This window comes from Phyllostomus hastatus, unplaced genomic scaffold, assembly GCF_019186645.2.
Source record: "Phyllostomus hastatus isolate PE091 unplaced genomic scaffold, TTU_PhHast_1.1 phas_contig_948, whole genome shotgun sequence".
Lineage (NCBI taxonomy): Eukaryota > Metazoa > Chordata > Mammalia > Chiroptera > Phyllostomidae > Phyllostomus > Phyllostomus hastatus.
The window spans coordinates 5,685,223-5,710,921 of NW_025333993.1; the positions used below are offsets into that span (position 1 = coordinate 5,685,223).

The window sequence follows — 25,699 nt, forward strand, 5'->3', positions numbered from 1 at the left end:
CTACGCAGCCAGGGTGGCTGGAGACTCTGGTAAACCGTGTGCAGCACCCACAGAGTACATGTGGAAGGACGCATTCCGCGTGCACACGGGCTGCTGCTGCTGCTGCCCTCTGACCCCCGGATTCTTTTAGTTGCACTTGACAGGCCAGGCACCGCAGCGCCATCAGCGGCGCGACACCCCACTCGAGGCTCAGCGGGAGGTTGACAGTGTCGGCGGGGGCTGACTGGGGACTTACCACCCGAGGGCCCGGTTTATGGCCAGGAGCAGAGGGCACGTGGGGCTGGGTGTTGGGAATCCCAGGCCAAGCCTGAGCTCTGATGAACAAGGGGGCCCTGAGCTGGAAACTCCTCCCGGATCCCACGTGACACCTGAGACAGGAAGTGGGGCTCGGTGACACTGGCGTGGGGGCCACTCTCAGCCCTGACACCTGGAAGCACGAGAGGGGCCGCCCAGGGCCTGCAGGTGCGTCTCCCCGAGTCACGGCCGCATCCTTGGGGCCTGACCTCTTCTCTTTGTGCCGCAGATCCGTACCAGATCCTGGGGCCGACGAGTAGCCGCCTCGCGAATCCAGGTGAGGTGCTGCCGGTGGCTTTCCTCCGGCAGGGGTACCTGGGTGGCAGCGGGCAGATTTGGGGGTTTGCTGGCACTGGGTCATTGGCCCAAGTGGGGAAAAAAATGGGTCAGGCGATACATTAAGATTTGGGGCTCAGCGAAGAGCGTCCTTACCTTTTCCAAATGACAGGGGTTCCTGGGGTCGCAAGAACAGAGCAACACGGGTGGTGGGGGGAGGCTCGGACAGCAGACGGGTCTCGGGCCACAGTGTGGAGCGTGAAGTCCAAAGTCAAGGTGTTAGTGGGTGGCTCCTTCCGAGGGCCATGAAGAGAGGGTCTGCCCCAGACCTCGGTCCTTGGCTTGCAGACGGCCACCTTCTGCTGTGTCCCTTTCCCTGGCTCCCCTCCCTGTGTGTCTCTCTGTCTGAAGTCACCTTGTCCTCCTAACAGCACTGGGCCTGTTGGATTCGGGTCTCCGGTGGCCTCGCTTTAACTCAGTCGCCTCTGCAAAGACCTCGCGTCCAAATAAGGTCACAGTCTGAGGTTCTGCGGGGGGCGGGGGGAGGGTGCGGAGGACTCCAACGTGTGGATTTGGGGAGGGGCACAAGCCAGCCTGTCACACAAGCAGTTACATCGTAGTTGAAGAAAGGAGACCGCTAATCACAACCACACGTTTTCCAGTTGAGGGTTCTCTTCCGTGAGTGGTCTGTTTCTCAGCTTAGATGCTAGAAGCACAGACTCACAGTTGGCCCGTTGGTAACCTGTTGGTAACCTTGCCAAGCACTGTCCCCTGGCGTCCCGTTTGAGTCCCGACCACGTAGTTCTGTCGCTCGCGTTCAGATCGGGGCCAGCCGTGCTCGGAGAGTCACAGCGCAGGCCGCGCCTCCTCCACGGCGGGTTCGAGCGCCAAGATGTCGCGGGCGTCCTGCACGCACACGCCCGAGTGTGTGTCCCCTCAACACGGGGCCAGAAGGGGGCCGGGGATGGGGAAGTCAGGTGCGGCCGGCAGACGCCCTCTCAGGGGGACGGACGCTTCGGGAACACGAAACACCTCCGTGGAGAGTCTGCCCTGGTTGGCGTTTTACTTTAGTCCAGGTTAACTCATTGCACAGAGACTCTTTAAGCAGCTGACCGGTTAGAAGGGACTGTCCTGTTTACTGCTCTCCCCGACTCAGGGCCGAGAGCAGGTGCCCAGTGATTGTTTGTGGAATAAAGAAGGGGGAGGGCAGTGAGGTGTCCTCCTGACCCCGAGGAGAGCGTACACTCTAATGCAGAAGTGGGCACGGGTAGTTCCAACACTGTCCAAGCCGGCGGGTGGGGGGCCGTGCAGGGCTCTTTCCACAAACACGAGCATCCACGTGGGGGCCACGCCTCCTGGGTCCCTGGCCCCTCCTCCTGCCTGGGGTCCACTTCCCACTTGTGACGGCCTCCGTAGCCCTTCGGGTAAGAAGGGTGGCCGTGGTTTGAGATGATTATGGTCAGCCCTGCTTCGGGAAGACCGATCGGGCAGCAGCGTCCGGGAGAGGTCAGAAGGAGGAAGAGACGGAAGCCGGAGCACCCTGGGAACGAACATTCCTGCGATCATGCGAGAGAACTTTCTGGTAGCTCCACCCCCCATGTGCTCAGGCCAGCACCTACGGCCGTGGCCCCACCTCCTCGCAGCCCTGGGAGGGCATCATCTGCACCCTACATAAGAGGGTCTCGAGGCCCAGAGAAGTTAGGCGACCTTCCCCGGGTCACGCAGCCGGTGAGAAGGGAGGCCAGCCTTGAACTCGCCCTCTGTGTCTGCAAAGTCTGTTCCTCTGTGCCTCCCCTGAGCCGCCCTGCGCAAGCCCGGGGGAGAGGGGAGGGCTTGGCGAATGGGGGGCAAGGGAAGGCAGAGGAAGGGTTGCCGCACGGTTGGACAGCTGTTGAGGTGCACGGGCGGGGTCCAAGGTCAGGGGGTGAAGGGGAGGGGCAGGTCCGGGGTGCCTTAGTAGGTCAGCGGCCTCTCGTGTCTGGAGCGAGGGGCCGCCCTTCTAACCCTGGAAACCTTCCTCAGTGGCCTTGGGGATGGATGGTGGCGGCCTCCGGCTTCCGATCTGGATACAAAGGCGTATGTCACTCAGCTTGTCGTGAACCCGCCCGCCTCCCCCCGCACTCACGCCGTCTCGGTTGTGCGCCTGTGACCTCCCCCCCCCCGCCCTGGATGCCACGGCATCTTTCATCTTCCTGTTCACGCTGCTTCCTGTCTGAGTCTGTCGTTCCGTTCTCTGCAGATAACTCCTTCCTCGCTTGCACGGCTGCCTGGGCTCACCACGCGGCACAAATTCTTTCAGCGCTTTCAATAGAAAGACGGTGTCACCTGGCGGGAATGCGCAGGTGACAGCGGCGTCTCCATCCCAGATACGCCCATTGGTGTGCGCTTCGGCTGTGTCTCTCCTGCTGAGCGTGGGTGTCCCTGTGCTGCTGTGCCGTGGGTCACACAGCTCCTCCAGGTCCCCTCAGGCCGGCCGAGCATTTCAGGCGGCCCCTTGAATGGATGGAGACCACCTTCCCACCAGAGAGCTTAGTCGTGTTAGGCTCAGCGGCCTTGATGACAGCCAGGTGGTTTTTCACAGTGGGCAGGAACCTGCCCCCGGCTCCGTGCAAGACCAGAGACCCGGTTCAGGAGTGCTCCCTCGTCTGTTAGGAGGTGGGGGTGTCCGGTCCAGCACTGGGAACCAACAAGCCCCAGGCCCAGGGAGGGGACAGCCTGGAGCCAGGCCCGAGAGGACTGTGGGCAGAAGCCAGGCCCGAGAGCAAGTCTGTGCCGTGATTCGGGGCCACAGCCTGGGGCAGGCTCCCAACGCTTGCTGGCCCGAGCCAGCCTCGTGCCCCCGCCTCCCTGGGCTCTGGGCTCGTCTCTGCCCTGGGCGGTCACGTGACCCTCGAGGGGACTGCCACACACACACTCACAGAGCATGTCCAGAACAGAGCCTGGTGCACTGCAGGCTTCACGTGGGCGGCTCCAGGCTCCAGGCAAAGGGCGTGTCTGTCTTTAAACGGGGGTTTTCAGCTCAAAGCCATCCTGATGAGAACGTTTGCCTGCCTAGTTCCTCCTCACGGTGACCCTGGGAGACAGTCCTGTGACGGTCACCCGGTTTTGCAGATGACGCCACCGAGGCGCGGAGAGCTGGGTGAGCTGCCCGAGGTCCCCGCGCAGCAGAGCCAGGATTCGGCCGGGCAGTGCCAACACCACGGCGGCCCCTCCAAGAAGTCCTTGCTGAGCCCCGCCCCCACCCCCCAGCCCCAGCCGCGCCTTCCCTGGGCCGCGCCTGCCGCCTCCATGTTCCCGGGGTACCTCCCCGGTGCCCCAGCCGTGGTAGAAAGTGGCCCCACCCGGCCGCCACCCGGCGCCTGCTGGGCCCCTCCGCCAGCCGTCCCCGCAGTGTCCTGCTCAGGGACAGTCCCGCCTGCCCTCAGCTGCTGCCCCACTCACTGCTCTGCTCAGACGTTCCGCCCCTCTGTGCCCCGTCTGCACCTCTCTCCCACCGCGTTTCTTTTCCTTCCATCACGTGAGGAGGCCGCTTGCCTCTGAAAACCGCAAGGGTCACCTTCCGTCCTCTCCTGAGCCTGGTGCCACTCATCCCACTGGGCTCTCTCTCCTCTGTGGGTGGGCCGCCCGCGTGGTCATCACCCCGCCGCCCGGTCCTGCCCTGGACAAAACTAGGACTCATGTGCCTGCTCCTCCCTGGGGTTCAGGATGTTGTCACGGGAGAGGGAGAAGACAGGTGCGACAGGTGTTTGATGCACGAGGTGCAGGTGGGTGGGGTGCTGGTGGGGGTGGAGGGCCGGGTCTTACAAGAGTTTCTCCTGCTACTGGCGGGTTCGGCCCGTGAGCCCCTAGTCAGTCTTTGGCTTCCCAGGCCGTAGGCATTCCTGTGTCGGAACCCCCGTCCCGCACTCTCACATGCGTGTGTATTGCACGGGAAGCGCTACTGCTCTGAGAGTAAAAGACTAGAATGGACGGCTTTTGAAACTGTGGCCGTGAGTGGTTTTTAATTCACCACTGACTGTGATTTCTCAGCACCCACGGAGAATCCCCGCCCCGGGATGAAGTCTGGCGTGCACTTCGAGCGCCGTGGGTTTTGCGATGCTTGTTCGATTGAACAGCTCGTGACCTGGACGTGGTGTCCCCTCTCACGAACACCCATCGCCGTGGCACTAACGGTCGTGTCTCAGGTGGGGAAGCGGGGGGGTTTCGTTTGCAGAACTCTCACTGCCGATGGCCCTGGAAATGCCCAGGGGCCCGGGCCCCACGTCTTCAAGGCTCATTTGGGGTAAAGCAGGGAGTAAACCCTCCTCCGTCCCCGTGAGCTTTGCGTTTCCAGCCGGGGACCTGGGGCCCCGATGCCCCAGTGCTTCAGGAGCAGTGGGGGCGGGAGCCCCCTCGGCCCACGGGTCCCCCGTCTCCCACGTTTGTGAAGGGCAGACCCCCGAGGGGCAGCGCCGGAGCGCACAGACACCAAGCCTTCCGGCTGCCGGGGAAAGTCTGCATGTTTATGCAAAATGTGAGGAACTGCTCTTTTCGTGGGAGGAGGCTGACAGTGAATATTTATTTTCAGACCATTCCCTGTTTATAGGGAAGCATATGGTAGACCCATAAATCAAAAAAAAAAAAAATCCATGTTTTCTCCTATTCCCAGGTCATCGATGGAATTTTTTTTTCCAAATATTAATCCTTTGGTTACAATGCATATACTAAAACCATATGCCATTCTCATCCCGCTCTTTGTGTTGTTGATGCATATTAATGCCACGTTGGGGGCGAGGACGCCTGATTGAGACCAGTTCGAACACGTCGTCCCGGAGCAGCGGAGGCTCCCATTGGGATGAACTACAAGCTGCTAATACCTTTCAAATGTGCTGCTCGACTGAAAACGATAACCTTCCAGAACGCAGGCGGGAAAGGCCGACCTTTCTCACGACGCTGCCGTGCGGACGGACTCACGTCCACGTCCACAGAGCCGGCGTGGGCGTGGGGGTTTATGAGGCGGAGCACGCACACTCGGGGCCAAGTTAGACACAGGCGGAGTGAACACACACGTATGATCGGTTCTTCCATTACGTCTGTGCCCGGAACGGCGGCCAGTTCCAGTGGCTTGAATCACCCGGTCACATCCACTGATTCCTACGGACACTAGAATCAGCGGTCACGTTTCGGTCATGAGCCCGGGGCAGCGCTGTCGCTGGAGTTTAGGCGGCAGGAACGGTTTCTTACCCATTCTCAGAGCGCCCCTGCCTCTCCCTTGGGACTCGGGACCACCGTCAGGATTCACGCGCGTCCCTGCTTCAGGGGGGCCACGCGTCATCCTGAAGTCCCGCGCCTCCGTGGCTAGAAGGACGTGTCCAGATCTGTCTCTGAATCTCACGGGACGCAGAAGCTGCCTCCGTGTGCCCCGGGGAGGGGACCAGGGACTCCCTGGCAGTGCCCGCGCAGTCAGACCAGGTCCCCTGGACCCACGGCCCCTCGCTGGCGCCCTCATCCCGTCGGGGACGCTTCCGAGCGCGGTGGGCGTTGCCGTGTGGGGGGCCCGGCGCGTGGGTTTCCGTCAGGGCACATGTGCCCAGAGGCCGGAAACGGGCGACCTGGTTTGACTGAGAGCCAACTTTTTTCTGTGCTTCCTCGTTTTGAGCGGGCGGGTTCTGCGCTGGGGAAAGTTTGGACAGAATGGCTTTCCGAGCGCCAGCCGGCACACTGTTATGTTGGAAATAACGGGTGTCTACTTCCATTCTCTCTTCTTTTCCGTAAACGTTTTAGAAGTTCATTTCCTAAACCTGACTTTTATTATTTCACTTGACCTGGCCCGTGTAAATGGTGTGAAGTCATTATTGCCACCGACATAACGACACATTCTGCTTCACAAAAAGAGGAAAAAGAAGCCCTCCCATCCCCCAAAACACGCTGACCCGGCTGCCTCTCTCGGGCAGCCAGACGTGGTTTGGCACCCACCAGGCCTGGCCCCGTGGGAGCTCTCTGCTTCTGCTAAAGGACTTGGTCCATCGACCCGCCTGAGGGTCACTCACCAAGGGCCATCACCCTGGGTCAGGTCCCCTGGGTGCGGAGTGTGGGGGAAGGATATTGTGTGTATGACCAATGAGGGGAGGGAGGGCGTGAGGAAGCAGGACAGGGCAGGGAAAGCTGAGGTCGCTGGGGCTTTAGCTGGGCCCCTGCTTCAGTCTGACCGCAGGGACCCTCTGGAGCATGAACAATGTCACACACTTGGCCCCTCCCAGAGGCAAGGGGGCCCCCGTCCCTGGTACCCCTTGTGTGTGCCTCCGGCCATGGGCTGCTGGGGTGGGGGTGGCAGGCCCTGGCCAGCCACGGGCAGTGACCTAGAGACCAGGGGAGGCCCCTGCACTTGAGGGACAGGGCCACAGGCCTGGGAAAGGGGCCTGGGCGCGCCTGCAGCGCCCACCTCCGTGACTGGAGAAGGAACGCCTTTCTGTGGAACCTGTCCTCACTGGTCTTGTGTTTCCCGCCTCTCCTCTTTAGGGAGCGGACAGATCCAGCTTTGGCAGTTCCTCCTGGAGCTCCTGTCCGACAGCTCCAACTCCAACTGCATCACCTGGGAGGGCACCAACGGGGAATTCAAGATGACGGACCCCGACGAGGTGGCCCGGCGCTGGGGGGAGCGCAAGAGCAAGCCCAACATGAACTACGACAAGCTCAGCCGCGCCCTCCGCTACTACTACGACAAGAACATCATGACCAAGGTCCACGGGAAGCGCTACGCCTACAAGTTCGACTTCCACGGGATCGCCCAGGCCCTCCAGCCCCACCCGCCGGAGTCGGCCCTGTACAAGTACCCCTCGGACCTGCCGTACATGGGCTCCTACCACGCCCACCCGCAGAAGATGAACTTCGTGGCGCCCCACCCTCCGGCCCTGCCCGTGACGTCGTCCAGCTTCTTCGCCGCCCCGAACCCCTACTGGAATTCGCCCACGGGAGGCCTGTACCCCAACACGAGGCTTCCGGCCGGCCACATGCCTTCCCACCTGGGCACTTACTACTAAAGACCCGAGCGAGGCCCTTCCCGACACCACCACGCGGTCACCAGCGAATAGCCACAAACTCGGCTGGAGGAGAGGCGTCCACACGGGCCTCGAGGGGACCGGGGGAGCTTGGCGGGAGCTGGGGAGGAAGCCGCCGTGGGCGAGACCCAGAGACTCTCAGCGGGAGGGGGTTGCCAAAGTATTACTACAGGAGTAGAGAGGATGCTAGCTACGTCACGCGTATGGACCTATGATCTGTGGCCCGACCTTGCAAAGGACATTGTACGTAGACGCACGACGTCCCAGGACCAAGTGCAGAAGGGAGCGGTCTTAGGGAGTGTACACACGTTAGAGCAGAGTTCGGGGTCCTGCTAACCATGCCGACCGGGGTTGAACCGAAGCAATACAGATAACACCGTCTTGACCTAGCCTACCGTTCATGACGCCATTTTAAGGAAAACTACCTGTATTTAAAAATAGAAACATATCAAAAGAAGAAAAGAAAAAAAGAGAGAGAGAGAGAGACTGTGCCACAGACGTCGACACGGAACTCATCGGCGTTTGCCGTTTCTGGTGAAATCGGATTCGTTCCACGCGGTGGAGGGCGGTCGGCTCTCTCAAACTGTGAAGACGACCCAGGGTTCCCAACCCCTTTCCAGTGTTCCGGGGGCGAGGGGCCGAGCGGCGGGCGGACGGACGGATGGAGGACGTGCAGGGAGGGCATGTGGCCGGAGGCAGAGGGCTGGAGGACGTGCAAGAGGAGGAGGAGGCGGCGGCAGCGGAGGAGACGGCTGAGCAGGGGGCGGCGGGCCAGGGGCAGGAGCTCCTCCGGCCGTGCGGGCTGGACTTGGGGCCGAGCCGGGACTGTGGAGGCGGTGACTCGGAGACTCGGGGTTGGGTGCAGTCCGTCCCGCACCAAACCCAGTGTTGCAGGGAGGGCGCCGTGGAAGGAGGGAGGTGAAGTGGTGGAATTCAGACACAGAAACGTGCATCTCTTTTTTTTTTTGGTTTTTGTTTGTTTGTCAAAAGAAAATTGTAACTGGAATTGACTGCTATTTACAATGATCATTCAGGACAGCAGGCTCCCGTGGGGGCTGCGTTCTCCACGGGGTCAGGTGAGAGAAGCCATCTTGGCCCCCGCGTGCCGACATCCCCCCCTGGGCACCCGACAGCCCCCCGGGGCACCCAGTGGGGGGAGGCGGGCTCCAGTGCTCCTTTTGAGTCGCGAACGCTGTGCGTTTGTCAGAGTGAAGTATACAAGTCAACGTGTTTTTCCCCCCTTTTTATATAATAATTATATAACTTATGCATTTATACACTACGAGTTGATCTCGGCCAGCCAAAGATACATGACAAAAGAGACAATCGACGCTATAATGTGGCCTTGAAATTTAACTCTGTATGCTTAATGTTTACAATATGAAGTTATTAGTTCTTAGAATGCAGAATGTATGTAATAAAATAAGCTTGGCCTAGCACGGCAAATCCGATTGACACAGGAGTCTGCATTTGCACTTTTTTTTCCGCGACTGAAGTTGTGTTAAGAGAGCCCTGTGCTGGAAGTGGTGGGTTTTGTTACAGTGTCATTAGGTCCCGGAGCTCGTGGAAGTGAGAAGCGAGCAGATAGGGGGTCTGGCATCCAGACAGCATCACTGGCTTCTATAGGTCACCCTTGTCCCCTCTCTTTTATTCCTCGTCCCTTCTGGAGCAGAGGGACTGAAGGTCTTCTCCCCCCGAGGCCTCCTTTTTTATGCCCGGAATGGAATGAGGCCTCTAACACCGAGGTTGTCATGGAGGCGTTCTGGATTAGCCCTGGGATGGTGAGCACCCTTGCTTCTGTGATCACAAAACATCTGCGGAATGAACAGGCCATAGCTCTTCGTGCAAACTGTATGATCATCAATAAATAAAGCGTCGTGATAGCCGTGACTGCTCCCTTTAAAGAACCCAGCGGCAGCCTCTAAATTTTCCACTTGCCTTCTCCCTCCGAGGATCTCGCCCCGCCCCAGGCTCATCTGGCTGCCGTGGTGTGGGAGTCACCAGCCCCGGGGCTGACATATTACCAGACACTGGGTGTTTCTCTGATCTCAGGTCACTTTCTCTCGACGTCTTTTCTCTCGTGCGCGTCACCCATGCCGCCAACCTCGGCCAAGGCGACGGCAGTCTGAGAGGCAGAACACAAACCCTAGCCAGACAGAGCAAACCCGACCAGCCCGGGGCAGTTTCTGAGTGGGCCCATTTCGCAGCCGGCGTGGGGCTTGTTTTGCACCATGTCATCCTCTTGCCGTGATTCGGGCAAGCTGCCAGACCCCGGTGCGATGGCTCTGGTGGCAGTGGCCTTTCACGGCAGCGCGGTCCGGTGCCCAAAGCTTCAGACACTGCATTACTTGGGGCTCAGAGGAGCCCTCCCATCAATCATTTCCCAGCAGCTGGGGAAAGGCCCCCAACGTGCTTCTGTGTCTTGGGGGAAAGATAGATAAATAAGAGCATCAAAGCGGGCAGCTGGGGCGAGCCGCGCTGCTCGAATGGAAAAGATCAGTCGTTTTTATTCGGGGATGCGAAGTCGAGGCACGCCTCCGTGCCGCGCAGAAACACCAACGCACTCGGCTCGTCCCTCAGTTCCACTCTTCCCAGGCTGTGCCACGAGGGGAATAACGGAAACAAGACGTGACGACCGCGTTCGGCTGCGCCAGGTGTTTCCAGTTAGGTCCCCCCCGACGCCCCCACCCCCTCCAGATGATCAGCGAGCTCTCCGACACGCGTGGTAACTCTGGAGATGATGATGCCGGGTCCTCCCAAATACGTCATTCTTACACCGTGTCGCCCAAGACAGGCGACCCTCTGCTCCTGTCTTAATCTACCTTCAGAGCGCTCTCTGGTTCCTGCTCCTCGTCCCACAACACAACCTTTTTCTCTCTCTGCTCCTCCCGCGCCGCTGCTCGCCCCGTGTGTGCGCACAGACCCCGCGCAGCCTCGCTCCCGCCAGCAGGACACGCGTCCCCTCGTCTCAAGTTGTCTTCAGGGCACTTAGGGGAACCTTGCCTATTATGCTCGAGGCTCAGCCACAGGTCCATTCTGGCTCCCAGCCTGGTGCCCCGGCCACACCTCCACGGGGTCCAGGGTGAGGCCGTAGGTCAGGACAGATGCAGTTAGAGGGCGCCCTGCTTCCCCGAAGCACCTCTCCCCATTCCCCCCCCCAGGAACAGGGGCCTGGAGGGACGTGTTCAGGGGGCAGGTGCGGGGCAGACAGCTGAGGCTCCGGAGCTGGGAATGTGATGGGAAAGAGATAGCACAGACGCCCCCAAATGGACCTTTAACGGCGGACACAGAACAAGGTAGTTCAAAGACGTGGCTGAACCAGTCTCTCATCACTCCATCCGACAGACATTCTCAGATGGCTGATGAGACTATGCCAGGTTCTGTTCCTTCTCTTTGTCTTGTTTTAAAAACTTCTTAACAATGTTTTCATGTCAAATGAGGGTAAGGCTGGATGCAGACATCAAGTGTCACAGGAAGCTAAGACCCCCTTCTCGATCACAGAGCGGTGGTTCTCAGAGTGTGGTCCCCGGACCAGCGGCATCAGCCTCGCCTGGGGGCTGGTTAGACCTGCGTGTTCTCGGACCCCGCCCCAGACCCGAGGCAGGGACTCAGCCGCCAGTCCCAGCCCGGCCATCGGCTCCGACAGCCTTCAGGAGATTCTGATGCCTGGCGGAGTTTGACGAGCACTGCCGTGGAAGGAGAGACGGTCTGTGTCCAGTTGTGGAGCATTCAGTGTGAAATCTCAGCCCCACAAAGCTCGTGTCTGTGGCTGTGTGGAATCTGCCCACGAGGTCAAGCCAGGTTACCCCGGACGTGTCATCCCGGGTTGCGCTGCCTCGGGGCCGCTCTCCTCCCGACTGTTAACTGGTCCCATATGAATGCGTAATTATCTGCTGCTGAGTGGCAGATGACCACGCACGGTACACGTCTGCTCTCTCACAGCGTCTGTGGGTCAGGAGTCCGGGCACCACCATGTCACTGTGTCCCCCGCCCAGGGTCTCACCAGGCTGACACCCAGGGATCAGCCAGGACTGAGGTCTCATTTCCTCCCTGGCTGTCAGCCAGGGCCACTGCCAACTCACAGAGGCCACTTGGGGTCCCTGCCACCTGGCCCTCTGCTCAGCCAGGCAGTGGGGCCTTCGAGGCCAGCAGGAGTCACCCTCTTACTGCAACTCTGACTTCTTATCGGGGTTCTCCTGATTAAACCAGGCCCACCCAGGATATTCTCTCTTTTTTAAAATTAATTCAAAGTCAACTTATCAGGGCCTTAATTACATCTGAAAATGTACTCTCACTGCAGACAATCACCTAATCACAGGAGTCAGGATTCCTCCTGTTCACGGTTTCACTCATGACCCAGCAGGAAAGATTCTGTAGGGCGTGTCCATTAGGAAATAGAAATCTTGGGAATTCTGCTCACACACCCTGGATGCGTGTATCTTCTAGCGTTTTCTAAGCTCTGCACACTGGAAGCCCTGCGCTCCAAGGCCCCCTCTCTCGCGAGCAGTGTGGACTTCTTTGAACCAGCCTGATGCTCTTTCTCTCATGAAGTGGCAAAGATTTATGCTGAAAATGTAAAGCTAATGCCAGCTTTTCAGTGGTATTTAATTTTTTTTGACTTTATGGAAAAGTCAGCCCAAGTTAGTTCTATATGGAAATAAATATGCAGACTCTTCTTATACTTTTTATTTTCAACTAATTTTATAAAGCAGAAAAGCTTCATTCATTTTCTCATAAACATTTTTTTTTTTACAAAATGTTATTTTGGTGAGGCAAGACATCATATTACTTGGTTACGATTTGTTCCAGAACAAGTTGAATTACAGACTTAAGCAGGAAGCATGTTAAATGTAAGAACTTTTTTTTAAGTTCATTTTTCATGTTTCTTGTTCCCTAGAGAAAATAATACAAAATGGTAGCCAGAATTTCATTTTGCGAGGACTTCATAAACCAGTTTTGAGGGTCTACAAGGTCATGACTGGTTGGGCGGACACGGCCGAGAGTACTAACCCACATAGGAGGAGGGTCCTGGGGACAGATTCCAGGCCACTGCCCTTGACCTTACTTATTCATACCTTCCTAGGTGAGGGCCTGGGTGGTACATTAAGACAACTCCAGCTGCTGTGGGCGGAGAAGAGAACAGGTTACACAACAAGTTCAGGGTACCAAGAGCAGGTGAAGGGATGGGCCCAGCTTAACAAGCAACTGGCACTTACTGATGCTGGGATCTGCATCATGTTCAAAACACCTGGGAGCAGGGCTGCTGAGCACAGCACCTGTGACAAGCTGGTCAGGGCTGGGGCACGAGACGCGGAATATCCAGCAGCTGCTGAGCGAAGAGGCCGGCACAGCTGAACACGTCAAACGCGCTGCCTCGTGGCTCCTTGCAATCTTCCTCCTGAAACAAATTAAAGACGGACAGTCCCGACACTCAGGTGAAACAAGCTGCTTAGCACGCCCAGGTGACCCGATGCTTATCCCAGGACCGACTCCCAAATTTCCGTTCTGAAACGATTTTGCCTCGTGCTGACACCACACGGGGTGGGGGGGCATGACCACTCAAACGTAGGTTGCATTTTGTAAAACAGGTCCTGAAAGAGGACTTCTCCACGTGGAGCTGCTGCCAGCGTCAATTCTGCGCACACACAGTACCCCTCCTCTGTGCGGAGGGGTACAGGCCGGCTGGAGACGAGGGGGTGAGGAAGCCCAGACCCGGGTGGAGGAGCAGCGGGAGGACTGCCCGGTGTTACACTGGAAGCAAGATTACATGTCTGGTCCCTCAGCCCAGGACGCCGCTTGGCGCATGGCAACAGTAAGCTGCCAGTAAATGTCTTCCCCTGTGTGGATGAATGAACAAGCGAAAGGTAACTCTGCACTCCGCAGGGACGCCCTCGAGCCAAACTCGGAAAAGAACCTGAAATCAGAGCAGCACTGTAAGGAAAGGCCAACCCCTGCCCCGCCTGTGGGCGTGCCCACAGGGACCACGTGACCACTCGCCAGCTATTTAGCGGCACCTGGAAGTTGGGTGGGGGCTCGCTCCTGGGCTGTTCAGGTCGTTTTCAGTTCTGTGCCATTTGGGTTCTGCAAAATGATGAAATGCCATGCACACAGACAGGGAAGAGCGTCTGAAATGACAGCGGCTTGGAAGCTGCCTCCTGGGCAGTCGGGGCAGGAGCCCATTCCGGAGCTGAACATCACGTAGGCGCTAGAATCCCTCACGCTCGCTTCTCCTGCAACTCTGGGTCTCCCAAGTGACTGCAGCCTACGCTGCTGGGAGGCTGGAACGCATCCTGTCGGCCCCACATTTTCTCACCGAGGAGGAAGGCCCCCCCACACCCCCCACACCCCCCACACCGCAGCAGGCCTCCACAAAAGCGCGCTTCTTGGGGTTGTTGGTCACAGTCTGCTCAGCATTAGACACGGCTCAGCGGGAGGAGTCGGGCGGCCCCCGGGGGCCTCAACCCAGCTCCAGACTCGCTACGCGCCCCCTCCGCAAGCACCGGAGGCAGGAGCCAGGGCTGGCTTTCCACCTAGGAAGCTAAGGAGGGGTGGAGGTGGAGGTTAAACATGTAAGAAAGAATTTGGGCAGGAAGGCAGAGAGCGATTTGGTACAGTCTCTTTAATAGAAAGCCAGGATAGTCCCTAGAAGCCAGCAGAAGGGGTGCGGCCCAAGGGCTGGCCACCTTTTTTCAAAGAAGGTGACCACGAGGCGGAGAAGGAGACGGTTTCCGGCAGGGTAAGCCCCGCCCCTTCCTGTGGAGAAGCGCGGAAGGGGTGGAGAGAGCGAGAGTCCCTGCTGAAAGGCCCTCCCTATGGAAACGTGCCTTAGGGGGGAATAATGGTTCCAACTTCGCTATAGAACGTGTGTCAGATTGATTAATGCGACAGTTCTCCTTTGAAGAAATCACCGCTGTCATCCTATTTTCTAAACCTGAGATCCTGCGGCTCTCTGTACCTCCCTGCATTTGCCTCCATGTGTAGAGTGTAAACCGTCAACCATGCTGCCTCCCTCCGGAAGATCGGGGCTCGTCCCAGTGTTCCCTCTCCGGGGATGGCCAGACCTACCTCCTTATCTGAGGTTGCAGAGCAGGAGAGGTTTTTTGTTTTGTTTTGTTTGTTTGTTTTTTAACCAGAGGCAGGACCTTGATAAGGCAGCTTCTGCAGACACCAGGAATCATCGTTTTGAATGCTTCCCTCCCACTCTGGAAGGTGGCGGGATTCGGAGAAGCCAGCGCGCAGCGGGCAGGCTGCCCCCCAGGAGCCTGGACAGGGCTGGAGAGCACTGGGGATAGGAACTGCGCACACGCCTGTCTTTTTGAATGTCCTGGGGTGTGTGTGTCCCTGAACGTGTGTGCCTATGTTTCTGAGTGTGCGTGTTTGTGTGTGTATGTCCCTGAGTGTGTGTCTACGTGTGTGAGTCACGTGTTTGTTGTCTGTGTGTCTTTGTCCCTGTGTGTGTTTTGTGACCTGCAATCTCAGCTCTGATCCGTTTGAAACATTTTCAACTTGTATTGACTGAGTTGTTCCCCCGCCTTCCTGGAGAAGGCCCCCCAAAGAAGGTGCAGTGTTGAAAGTATTTCTAGAACACACCCTGTGGTCCCCAAACCTTAAGAAGGGCTGGTCGGGAAGAAATCTGGGCCCGCAGGAGGTGAGGGGCTGTTTGTCCAGCACTGGGACAACCCCATCATTCCACCAGGTGGCGCCAGAGCTGCACGCACCGACTGCAGCTTCTGCTGGGAACTCAGACCCAATTCCTAGCTGATCACCTCTCTTCTCAGCTTGGAAAATTTTGTGTAAAGGCGTCACACATCTCTCTGGAAAGAGCTAGGAGCCAGTTGCTCAGGCGTCTCCTGTGTGCTGTGAACCTGGGATTAAACCTGTGGACACACACTTTGTGAATGTGTGTGTGGGTGTGTCTTAAGTCTTGTGAGCTTCAGTGTGGAAGCTCTAATGTCCTTTAAGTTCATACTGATGGGGAAAAGTCTGGGGGCAGTCCCCCTGAGAAGAGCCAAGGCTGGAACCTTAAGGTCAGCCGATCTACTGGTGGCTCTGGGGGGGCACGGTAGGGGGGAGATTACAGTCAATGAAACCTGAGCCCCTGGAGATTCTGCCCCGGCCGAGACTTCCAGGACCCGGGCCGTCCCCTCTTGGGTGCGTTGGAATGTCTTCATGCCCGTGGGCCGTGTGTTCTACTGGGTCACAGGATGGAGCAGTCCAGTGCCACGGGAAGAGCCAGTCGGCCAGAGTTTATTCGCTGAGGGCTGCGGGCACATTTCCAAATAAAAACAGAAGTGTTGCCCTTGCAGATCCTTGGAAAGAGCTCACAGACTGTGCCCCCACTGTAACTGCATGCGAGCCCTTCACCAAGGGTGGCGTGTTGGTGACTGAACAGCATTACACTCTGTGAAGGGTGGTTTGGGTCTCCCTTCTCTCGGTCAGCCATCCCTGCGCTTAAAGAACAAGTTTCCATGTTTCATAGTCGATGCCACAGGGGGGACTCATTCCTTTGTAATAAAGCGTCATCATATTCAGAGCCAGAATCCCCACCACGCTCACCCATAATCTTGTTTCCATATACGAGGGGGAGCCCTCCCCCATATGGAATTCTCTTCTGGAGGGCAGGCCCCTTGTAGTGCAGGCTCCCCCCCCCCGCCCCCGCCCCCGCCCCCGCCCAGGAGTGTTCTAGGAACCCACGGGTGACAGTGCACCAGGTGGCATTGTTGTGAGAGGTTGTGTTTGGCTGCAGTGAATTTTTTTTTCAACTCTTTCAAGCACTTGCCCGTTTCATGACGGGTGATTTGTGAGTGCACCGGTCCACACCACACTGAGTGCTCAGCAGTTTTTGACTAAAAAACATTATGACTCCCGTGCCCACCCTCCCTGTTCACCTGATCTTGCCCTGAGTGCTTTCTCTTCTTGTTTCCCCGGATAAGAAAAGTTTTTGGAGGGACACATTTTGCCGATATGGAAGAGGTGAAACAAACAACAACAACAAAATGGCAGAAACACACTAAAAGGCATCAAAATTGATGAGTTCAAAAATGGTTTTTGAGAAGTGGAAAAAACATCTCAACAGGTGTGTTGCATGAAATGGAGAACACTTTGCAGGTGACTGGAATTTAAACGTAAGACTAAGCACACAATTTTTTATAAATAAATTTTGTTTTGGGGGGTCTTCCCTCGTATTTGCGTTATGAGAAACCCATGTTTAATTTCATCTCCTTTTCAGACTGATTTTATAAAAACAGGGAAAATGCACACACCTGTGTTCTCAAGGGAGGAAGTGCCGGAGGAGGAGAGCACCCTCGGATGGCCAGTGGCCTTGGAATTGTCCTGTTGTTTTACCATAATATCCAGTCGGTCTGTCGTGTGTGTGCGTTCAAAACCCGTATGCTGAAAGAGCTGGGGCAGGAAACCATGAGCCGAGCACTTCCAAGGGGCCAGGTGCTGGGCCCCACACAGGTGGGGGTGCGGGCAGTCACCGCCCCTGGGCATTCCAGTTGAGTCAGTGGACATTAAATGGGGCCCGGAGAAACACCTGCCTCCAACCGCCCTATCCACGTGTGGGCAGCGTGCACTTCCCAGTGTGGCCCACACCCCACCTGCTGCCCTGCACACACTCAGACACACGGGCCTGGCGGAGGGCTCCCCGAGCCACGTGCACTCACGTGCCACTGTGCTAAGTGCTGCGGGAGAGAAGCAACTCCGAAAGCCCACGGGGGCAAACACGTGCCTCTTAATAGGCCTCGGACCTGGGCTCAGTGCTCTGGGTAGGAACTCATTTAACCAGGACAACAGCCTCCAGCTGGTTTCTGCAATCAGCCGGGTTTCACGGCTGAGGAAACCGAGGCCCAGAGAAGTTACATAAACGACCCAGGGTCACACGCCTGGAGGGCTGGGCAGAGGGGGGAAGTGGCCGAGGGCTGTCTGGCAGAGAGGTGAAGGGCTGTGTCCCTGCCCGGGCTCAGCGGGCGGGGGGCAGGAGGAAGGCGCTTGTGATCCGTGATCACCGTAATCCTCTTACAGAACCAGTTCTTTGAAAGCTTGGACCAGGTTGCATGTTTAGACACCAGGGCAGAAACGTGGAGATGGTGCCTGGGTCACAGGCCCAGTGAACCCGGAGGGAAAGAGAGGTGTGGGTGGCAGAGGAGGGGAGAGACAAGAACTGTACAGAGAAGTAACTCAGCACGTTTTTCCGGGGAGAAGCCTGGGGTTCTAACGCGAAAGGCCTCTTGAGAGGAGAAAGGAGAGGACCGGCCAAACCTTCCAGGGACCCGAGTCAACACCACTCTCGTCCAATAGATGGCGCTAGGGCTTCCTAGAAGAAGCGGCTGATATATTGTGGCTCCTCTTTCTCAAGGCTCCCCGCCAGTCTTTAGGCGCCTATTTGGTTTGTATTGTTGCTTCAGAGCAGGGGAAAGCCTTTCCGGGGATCCCCCCACGGTGGGGGAACGCAGCCCGCTCTGCTGGTGTTAGGGAGCCCGGTCACTGGCCGGCGTCAAAGCTTTGCTCCCCGGGGCCCCTTCGGCCTGGAGGAGCACAGCTGTAGGCAGGAGTTCAGAAAGGAAACTCCTGTCTGTGGACGAGCTACCAGATAGGCACGCCCACGAGCTCCTAATCCCCTCCACAGCTGAGCAGGTACAGCGGTTCTCAAGCCCCGGCACAGGCCGGGGGAGCCAGGCTCCGACCCCCGGCGCGTAGCCAGCCCGGCACGGAGCTGGGGACGGAGAGCCTGGTGCTCCGCCCGCGCCGCCCTCCGCGCCTGGTGCCTGGGGCCCTCGCGGAGGTGTCTGGGCCGGCGAACCCCCTGCGTCCCACTGTGCAAAAACAGACCGAGAAGAGGATTGAGCCCAGGTGCTCAGTTGTTTTGTTAGAATTTGCTTCGCTCTTCCAGGTGGAAGCCAATCCCATTAACCGGGGTTTCAGTCGGCCGCTGCAGGGCAGCTCCGGGATTAGTGCGCTTCCTGCTCGGAGTGGCGGTGACGTGTCCCTAATCCACGCAGCTTAACGTCTCCTGTAGAAACAAGGAATGAGCCTCCCTTCTAGCGAGTGAAAAGCAAACAGAAGAGCTTTTATTTCAAGGCTCTTAAACCCGCCAGCCTCCAGGCCTGCTTTACCTCGCCAAAGCGTTCACGTGCGAACAGGAGAAGGAAAGGTGTGCCGACCGAAGCTAGCAGGCGGGCGGCTGGTGGTTCTTCCTCCCTCCCCACCCTTCCTTCTTCTTTTCCTTTCTTTTCTTTTTCCTTAATCCTCACTCGAGGACATGGACATTGATTTAAGAGAGGGAGAGCGAGAGAGAAACATCCACGTGAGAGACAAGTTGATCAGCGGCCTCTCGTAGGCGCCCCTACGGGGATCAAACCGGCAACCTTTGGTGTGCCGAACCACACTCCTACCAGCCACCGGGCCAGGACTCCCTCCTGTCTTTACCCTGGGTGTGAGGACGTGTACCCTGGGCTGAGGAGGCAGGGGCCAGAGCGCCTCAGATTTAAGCGTGCACACACAAGAAGTCCTTTGGCATCTTGTTACCTTACAGACTCTAAGTGACCGTCCGGTGTCAGCCTGAGGTTCTGCATTTCCAAGGAGCTCCCTGGTGCCAGTGCTGGGGGAGGTGTGGGCCATGAGGCACGAGCAGGTGTCAAAGGACAAAGGGGGGCGGGCTGGCGGAGCCCACCTTGCTCTCCGGGGGACCCAGTGGGGGCTGCCGACAGCGCTGAGTCCTGGCCAACGCCGCTGCTGGTGGTGGCACGGAGGGGCCAGCCCCTGCGTCCCATCAGACCAGCTTCCCTGAATCCTGCAGCTTCACATCTGGTTCTTGGGGACCCTTTGAGCTCAGCGGGTTCTCAGCAAGTCACGGGGCTGGGCCGAGGCAGAGACCAAGTGGGAAGGAGAGACGTGGGGGAGGTGGCGGCCCCCTTGCTGGGAGTCCCCACACTGGGGGGTGGGGCAGGTGGGAGGCGCCCCCTCTAGGCTGGCCTTCACTTTCCTCCAGTCTGAGAGGGTCGGGAGACACTACAGATGGGACGTTAGGGTTCCCAAAGCCTGCAGCGCCAAAGGCAGCCCCAGACGGCACGTGAATTTCCGGGCGTGGGCCCTGGGCTCTTGGCCCACCTCTTGACAAGGCCCCCAGGTCATTCTGAGGTTCACCCACGCCTGAGAACCACCATCCCCAGGGGCACCTCCGGCTCCGAGTTCCTCTTTTCCAAACTGGTCCAGCTGTCCCCTGCAGTGGCCGTGATTCCCCACTTGGACCTTTGATTCCCCCAGCCCGTCCCCTCGCTCTTGAACTGGTGGCCAGAGGGATCAAATCTGGGTCACACAGCTGCCCGGCGTAGGACCAGGCCAAAGCCCAGAAGCTTGGTCCAGCGCGCCTTCCTCAGAGCCCCCTCTGCTCTCCAACCCTTCCCCCCCCCCCATGAGCCCCCACGCTAGCACCCACGACTGCTCTCTCGGGCTCCTGCGCCCGTGTGCTTCCCGGTCCCGTACCCTGCCTGTCTGACCCGCCTCCTCGGTCCAGTCCCCATCCCGGCCCCGGACTGAACTCTCTTCCAGGCCCCTTGTGTTTTCTGCCCCAACCACACGTTCTCTGTCTGCAGCTGCTACACATATATACACCCCAAACTCCCATCTCCTGCAGATTCTCCGTGTTCTGCTTTTGACACGAATCACCCACCACTCCGTTCTGCGTCTGGCAGACAACTGCCGTTGCAGCCACTCGGGTGTCCGGATTTCTGGTGTCCCCGGTTCACTCGTACTGGGACACAGTCATCCACCCAGAGCCCCTCTGCCCTTCATTTCTTCCTGCCAAGGTCTCCCCCATCCTCCCAGGCCCGACATCCATTCCCTCCCTCTCTGGGGACCTTCGTCCGTGGGAACCACCCGCCCCCTCCTCTGGCTCCCCGTGGTGTTACAGATGTTACCGCGCGGCCAGAGGGCTCTTTGTTCTCAGGGCTGGGGTCCGGCTCATCCCGGCGTGCCCGCGCCTGGCCCAGCACCAGGCGTCCCGCAGCTACGGAGTAAAGGGCTCGGGGAAGGCGGGAAGTGTGCAGGGAGTGACCGCGTATAGATGGCCCGTCCTCGCTGTTGGAGCCTCATAACCTCCGCTGACTAGTGAAAGTACTTCGGCAGATTTTCGAGTCTAACCCAAAATATAAAAGCAAACGTAACATGATCTCCCAAGACGATAGAGCGAGACAGACCCGTGACGCCACAGAGGGTTAACGCAAAGATACATCAGAGAGAAAAAGGGGAATTCTGATGGTCACACAGCTACGACGGTCTGCCTTTTAGAATCGTTCCTATTATTTATTTGGTCGACTCAGAGCTACGGAAACCGTTTATGCTTTTATACCACGGCCTTGAACTGCCTGAAACCCTCTTCAAGGCCAAGCGGAACCGTTTAGACTTCGGTTGACACGTCCTTAAAAAAGAGCACGAACCCAAGCGCTTTGAGGTTCGCTCGGGGTAGACGTCAGAGATGGGAACAGCGCTCTTCTCCGGGGAGTGTGGGTGACAGATCAGATAAAGCGGGTTCTCTGGTTTCACTGGGAAGTCCAGCCAGGCTCCAGAAACCAGAGCCTTCCCACCTGCCCCTGAACCACCTACGCGCATGCCCCGGCGGCGGAGCTGCCCTGCTAACCGACACGGAGCCGTGTTTTCCCGCCCGGCCCTCTCCACGGCCGTGCACCCCGCCCGCGTCCCCAGGTACTCTGCAAACACTGCTGCTCGTTGCCGCCCGTAACCGCAGCCAGAGACACGCGGGGCAGTGAAAAGACTCATTATTTCCATAGCTGTCCACGAGCAATTTTCTTGCTTAAACCACATCTCTCTGACCCTCCTCTCAGAAAACAACCCGAACGGAGACTATGTTTTCTTAACAAACCTCAGTCAAATATCTTGGCCGGTTTGCCATTTCCTTTTAGCAGATTCCAGGAAACGGGGACGTCGGGGTGCCTGACGGAGCCCCAGCCTGGGAGGTTCCAGACATGTGAGACCCCTCCCGTCTGCAGAGAGGGTAGCGCGGGGTCAGGTGCATGGCTGGTTTCTCTCTCTCCTCCCTCTCCCAGGACAGAAAGTGTAAGTTTAGTTTTTTCTTTTCCTTTTAAAATACTTAAAAAAAAACAAACTGTGCTCACGAATTTCTCCTCCCACTTATGTTCAGATAGTGACAATCCTGTGAAACTTAGCGACTTCTTCTTCTCTTCCCTTCTTTTTTTGAGATATGAGCCCAGTTTTTATTTATTTTTTTAGAGGATTGACACCCAACACGAAAGCACCCTTCATACTGTTACCCTGTTAGAGCAGTCATCCAACACCGGCATTTTTACCCCAAGGGGGAGCATATTGAAGCAATAAAAAGGACGCCCAGTTCTGGGACCCAGTGAGTGCTGCAGGCGGGGAGGAAGCGGTTGGGGTGCACGGACGCCCGGAAGGTCTAGACCAGTGTGCTAGACGCCATTCACACGCTGCTCCTCTGTCCGTCTGAGGCCCGTGTGGAGGGAGACTGGGAGGGCAATACATTCAAGGTCCGGGGTGTGTGCTGCTGCCAGAACTGCCTGGGCTTTCACGTGGGGCAGCCCCCGGCAGGCGTGGGAGGCTTGGAACAAATTAACACGCACAGCGGCCTGTGCTTCACGCACACTTTTTACAAGCACACACACAGCTACAGCTGCTTGTTTCAAATGCGAACAGTGATAGAATCTTGGGGCGTCTCAGCAAGGACACGGTGCTCTTCCTTGAGGGTTGCTGGTGGCTGGGACAGCCCAGGTGGGAGAGCCCTGTCTGCAGGGGTCTTCCTCCACCCCCCTTCCCCCACAGCCCTGTCCTCAGACCTTGTGCCTCCCAAGGTTTCATAAGCAGAGACTTTCCCCTCCCAGGGTCCAGGGTCTCTAGGAATCCCTCTTTGCTTCAGGCCATCAGACCGTGGCGTCGGGGTCTCAGCTGCCCCATTTCCTGTCCTATCCTCAAGTCTCTAGTGTTGCGGGGTGATGAAACGTGTGACCCGGCTGCCTGTCTCATCACCCCAGGAAGGGCCACCGCACGTGGGTCCCCCCACCTCTGAGACTGGTGGCAAAACCCCACAGAGTGGCTCCTTCCCCAGGAAAACTCAGGGGTCACAGACGGGCTGACCCTTCCCCCGGGACCCAGCGGCAAGGAAGGAGCAGGCCTCACAGCGGGGGGAATCGCTTCATTCATTAATCCCGTGAAAAAATGCCCGTTCACTGTCTGAGACTCTCTCCACGTAAACTCCTTTTCCTCTGCCCTGACCTCCTGCTCCCACCGCGCAGACTCCGTAGGCGGGGCTTCCTCTGAAGGAAGCGAGCGGAAAACACTGCGGTGGCAGCACATGGACAAAACATCTGTGGGACGCCGAGCGTTCCTCTCTCGGCTGGTCACTCAGAGCATCCTCAGGGCGCATGGCCACTGTTTGTGCCAGAGAGGCCACGGGATCAGGAGAGCAAAGCCAGGAGGAAATGGGAGTGGGGGCCCGATGATCCCAGGGATCCGAGTGCGAAGAGAGATTATGCCTGGCTGGCGTAGCTCAGTGGATTGAGCTCGGGCTGCGAACCAAAGTGTTGCAGGTTCAATTCCCAGTCAGGGCACATGCCTGGGTTGCAGGCCACGGCCCCCAGCAACCGCACATTGATGTTTCTCTCTTTCTTTCTCCCTCCCTTCCCTCTCTAAAAATAAGTAAATAAAATCTTAAAAAAAAGAGAGATTATGGGCTCTGCTGGCCTCTAGACAGTAATTTCTACCATCGCTTGGTGACTGCCTGTCCAGCTCTGGGCTTGTCTAGATCTCTCGGATATGATATCATTGCATCCCCTCCGTAACCACACTTTACAGGCAGAAAAACTGACACTTCAAAAGATGGATGAATTGTGCAAGGAAGGAATCTCACAACTCATAACGGACAGGGCTTGGCATCTGCTATGCAGTGAAACGTGTCACCCCCTTCCAAGTCCCCGTGGGAAGTCCTGCGGAGTGTCCAGGTGAGGACCCGTAGGGAAGGCAGCCGACTGCAAGCTAGAAAGAGAGTCCTTCCCGGAAACCAAGCACAGGGCATCTTGATGTGAACTTCCAGCCTCCGTAACCACGTAAAAAGAAATTTCTGCTGTTATAGCAGCTTGAGAAAACTAATACAGACTCTGTCTCAGAATCTAACTCTTACCCACTACCCCCCATCACACACTCCTGCATTTTCACTGCAGGGTAGACACTTTCATGCTCGGTGGGGGGTTTGTTGCTGATTTCCAGCTGAGGAGGGGTGAGGGACTCACCTGTTTCCAGAAAGGACTTTCAGGGAGGTAGTGGCCCCTTCCCCTGTGTGCACACTAGCTAGATTATGGTCAATCAGTGAGTATGACAGATGGGTCAGAACCAAGCAGTGAGAGCGGCTGTCTGGAGAGAGCGTGTCTTTCTCCAAGGATCCAATACTACCAAATATGTCACTAAGGCAGCTCAGTGCTCTGCAGGTCCGAGTGGACTCATGCTGTCCCCTGCCCCCAAACACCACAACCCTGGCTCTCTTCCCGTGCCCCACATTTCCGTGAGTGGCACCCCTGACTTCCACCCCAGCACTGTCCATGAGACCACCTCCCCAACATCCCCACAACCAACCTGCAACTGAACTCTCTTGTCGTTGGACCTCTTACGTATCTTCAAAATGCATCCACTTCTCAGCCCCGTGGCTAGCAACCAATTAAAATGACTGAAATCGCCATCCATCTGGTCTACCCATTGTCTCATTTTGTGTAGTTAAATGTGGAGCTTCCCAGCCAGATAACTTGGTTGGAGTCCTAGTTACTTGTTCTCTCTGTTTTAATTTCTTCGTAGTTAAAATGAGGGTCCTAATGGTTCTTGTTTTATTAGGTGCCTGCTTCATTTAAACACTGGTAAGTGTGCCAGACACATGGTAAATCCATCAGTGCCAGCTGTCACTAACATAACCCACTCTGTCCTCCCTCCCACCTGTCCTTCCCTATGCAACCAGGATGGTCACCTTACATGAAAGCAGCCTGTGGCTTCCCACTGCACTCAGGGCAACAATAACCATCTTTCACTCACCTGCCAGGAACTGCCCCATCTGGTCCTCACCCACCCCTCTAGTTAGGTCCTGCAACCCACTCCCGGCTTCTCCAGCTTCCCCTCCCAGGTTCTGTGCTCACTGCTCCCCTCCACACGGGGAGGGGAGGTCCCCTGTGCACTTGCATTTTCTTAGCTTTAGGGATCACCCTCCCTCCCTTCTTTGTCGACATAACTCCTACCCATCATTTATCTCTTGGTTCAAGAGCCACTTCCTCAGGGATGCCATCTGCGGCTCCTCTCGCATAGCTCATTTCCTGTGGGAAGCTTTTATCTGTTTGTGGGTTTCTGTAGTTCGTGTCCATGGCCCCCACTGAGCACCATGAGGGACTGGCATGGTCCCTGGCCTGTAGCAAGTACTCAGTGTGACCTCTGGCATGAGAGTTTAATGAGACCGCGTGTTCCCCTCTCCTGTTCATCTCAGCCCCTACTGTTCCCCGCCCTCTCCCTACCATCCTGGAAGGGCAGGGTGAAAACTCTTCCTTCCGGGCTATGGCCTTCAAGCTGCTGCTGGCTTTCTGAGCCTCAGGTTGGAGGGGAGAGAAATGGTCGCTAGCAGGTGGGGTTTTGTGGTTCCCCTGCATATTCACATCTGTATTCACATCATAATAGACCCTGACAAATAGACCCTGACAAATAGACCCTGACAACTCCCAGATAAGAGCATTCCTCTCCCCATTCGCTAGTGGGTAAACAGAGGCTCTGAGAGGCCGATCAGCCCAAGGTCCCACTGCAGTGAGTGACAGCGAGGATGGAGTCCCAGCTCCTGCGTCCTTTCCACTGCGCTCCAGGGTCTGGCCACAGCAGAAACCCAGGCAAGGAACAGCAATGCCGGCTCAAAAGAAGGCAGGTGTGTCCCTTGCCCTTCTCATTTTCTGTCTTGGAGAATTTCACCTCTTCTACTTCCTCATTGTTACAGGTTCAGAGCAGGTTCAGAGGTGGTGTTTAGAGTGTAGGGTGTTCACAAAGAGGCCAAAACCGGTGGAAGGAGGAGAAGGAAAGCATGA

General features: G+C 57.3%; 1 protein-coding gene across 2 annotated transcripts in view; it reads left to right on the forward strand.

The window, feature by feature from the left end:
- ERG (ETS transcription factor ERG) overlaps positions 1–9,064 on the forward strand; it is a 99,963-nt gene extending 90,899 nt beyond the window's left edge. For both annotated transcript variants that reach the window (XM_045852746.1, XM_045852747.1), the window contains exons 9-10: positions 524–571; positions 7,069–9,064. In XM_045852746.1, coding sequence (XP_045708702.1) covers positions 524–571; positions 7,069–7,589 — 569 coding nt within the window. In that variant the 3' untranslated portion in view covers positions 7,590–9,064. The remainder of the gene's footprint in view (positions 1–523; positions 572–7,068) is intronic.
- Positions 9,065–25,699: the final 16,635 nt, after the last annotated feature.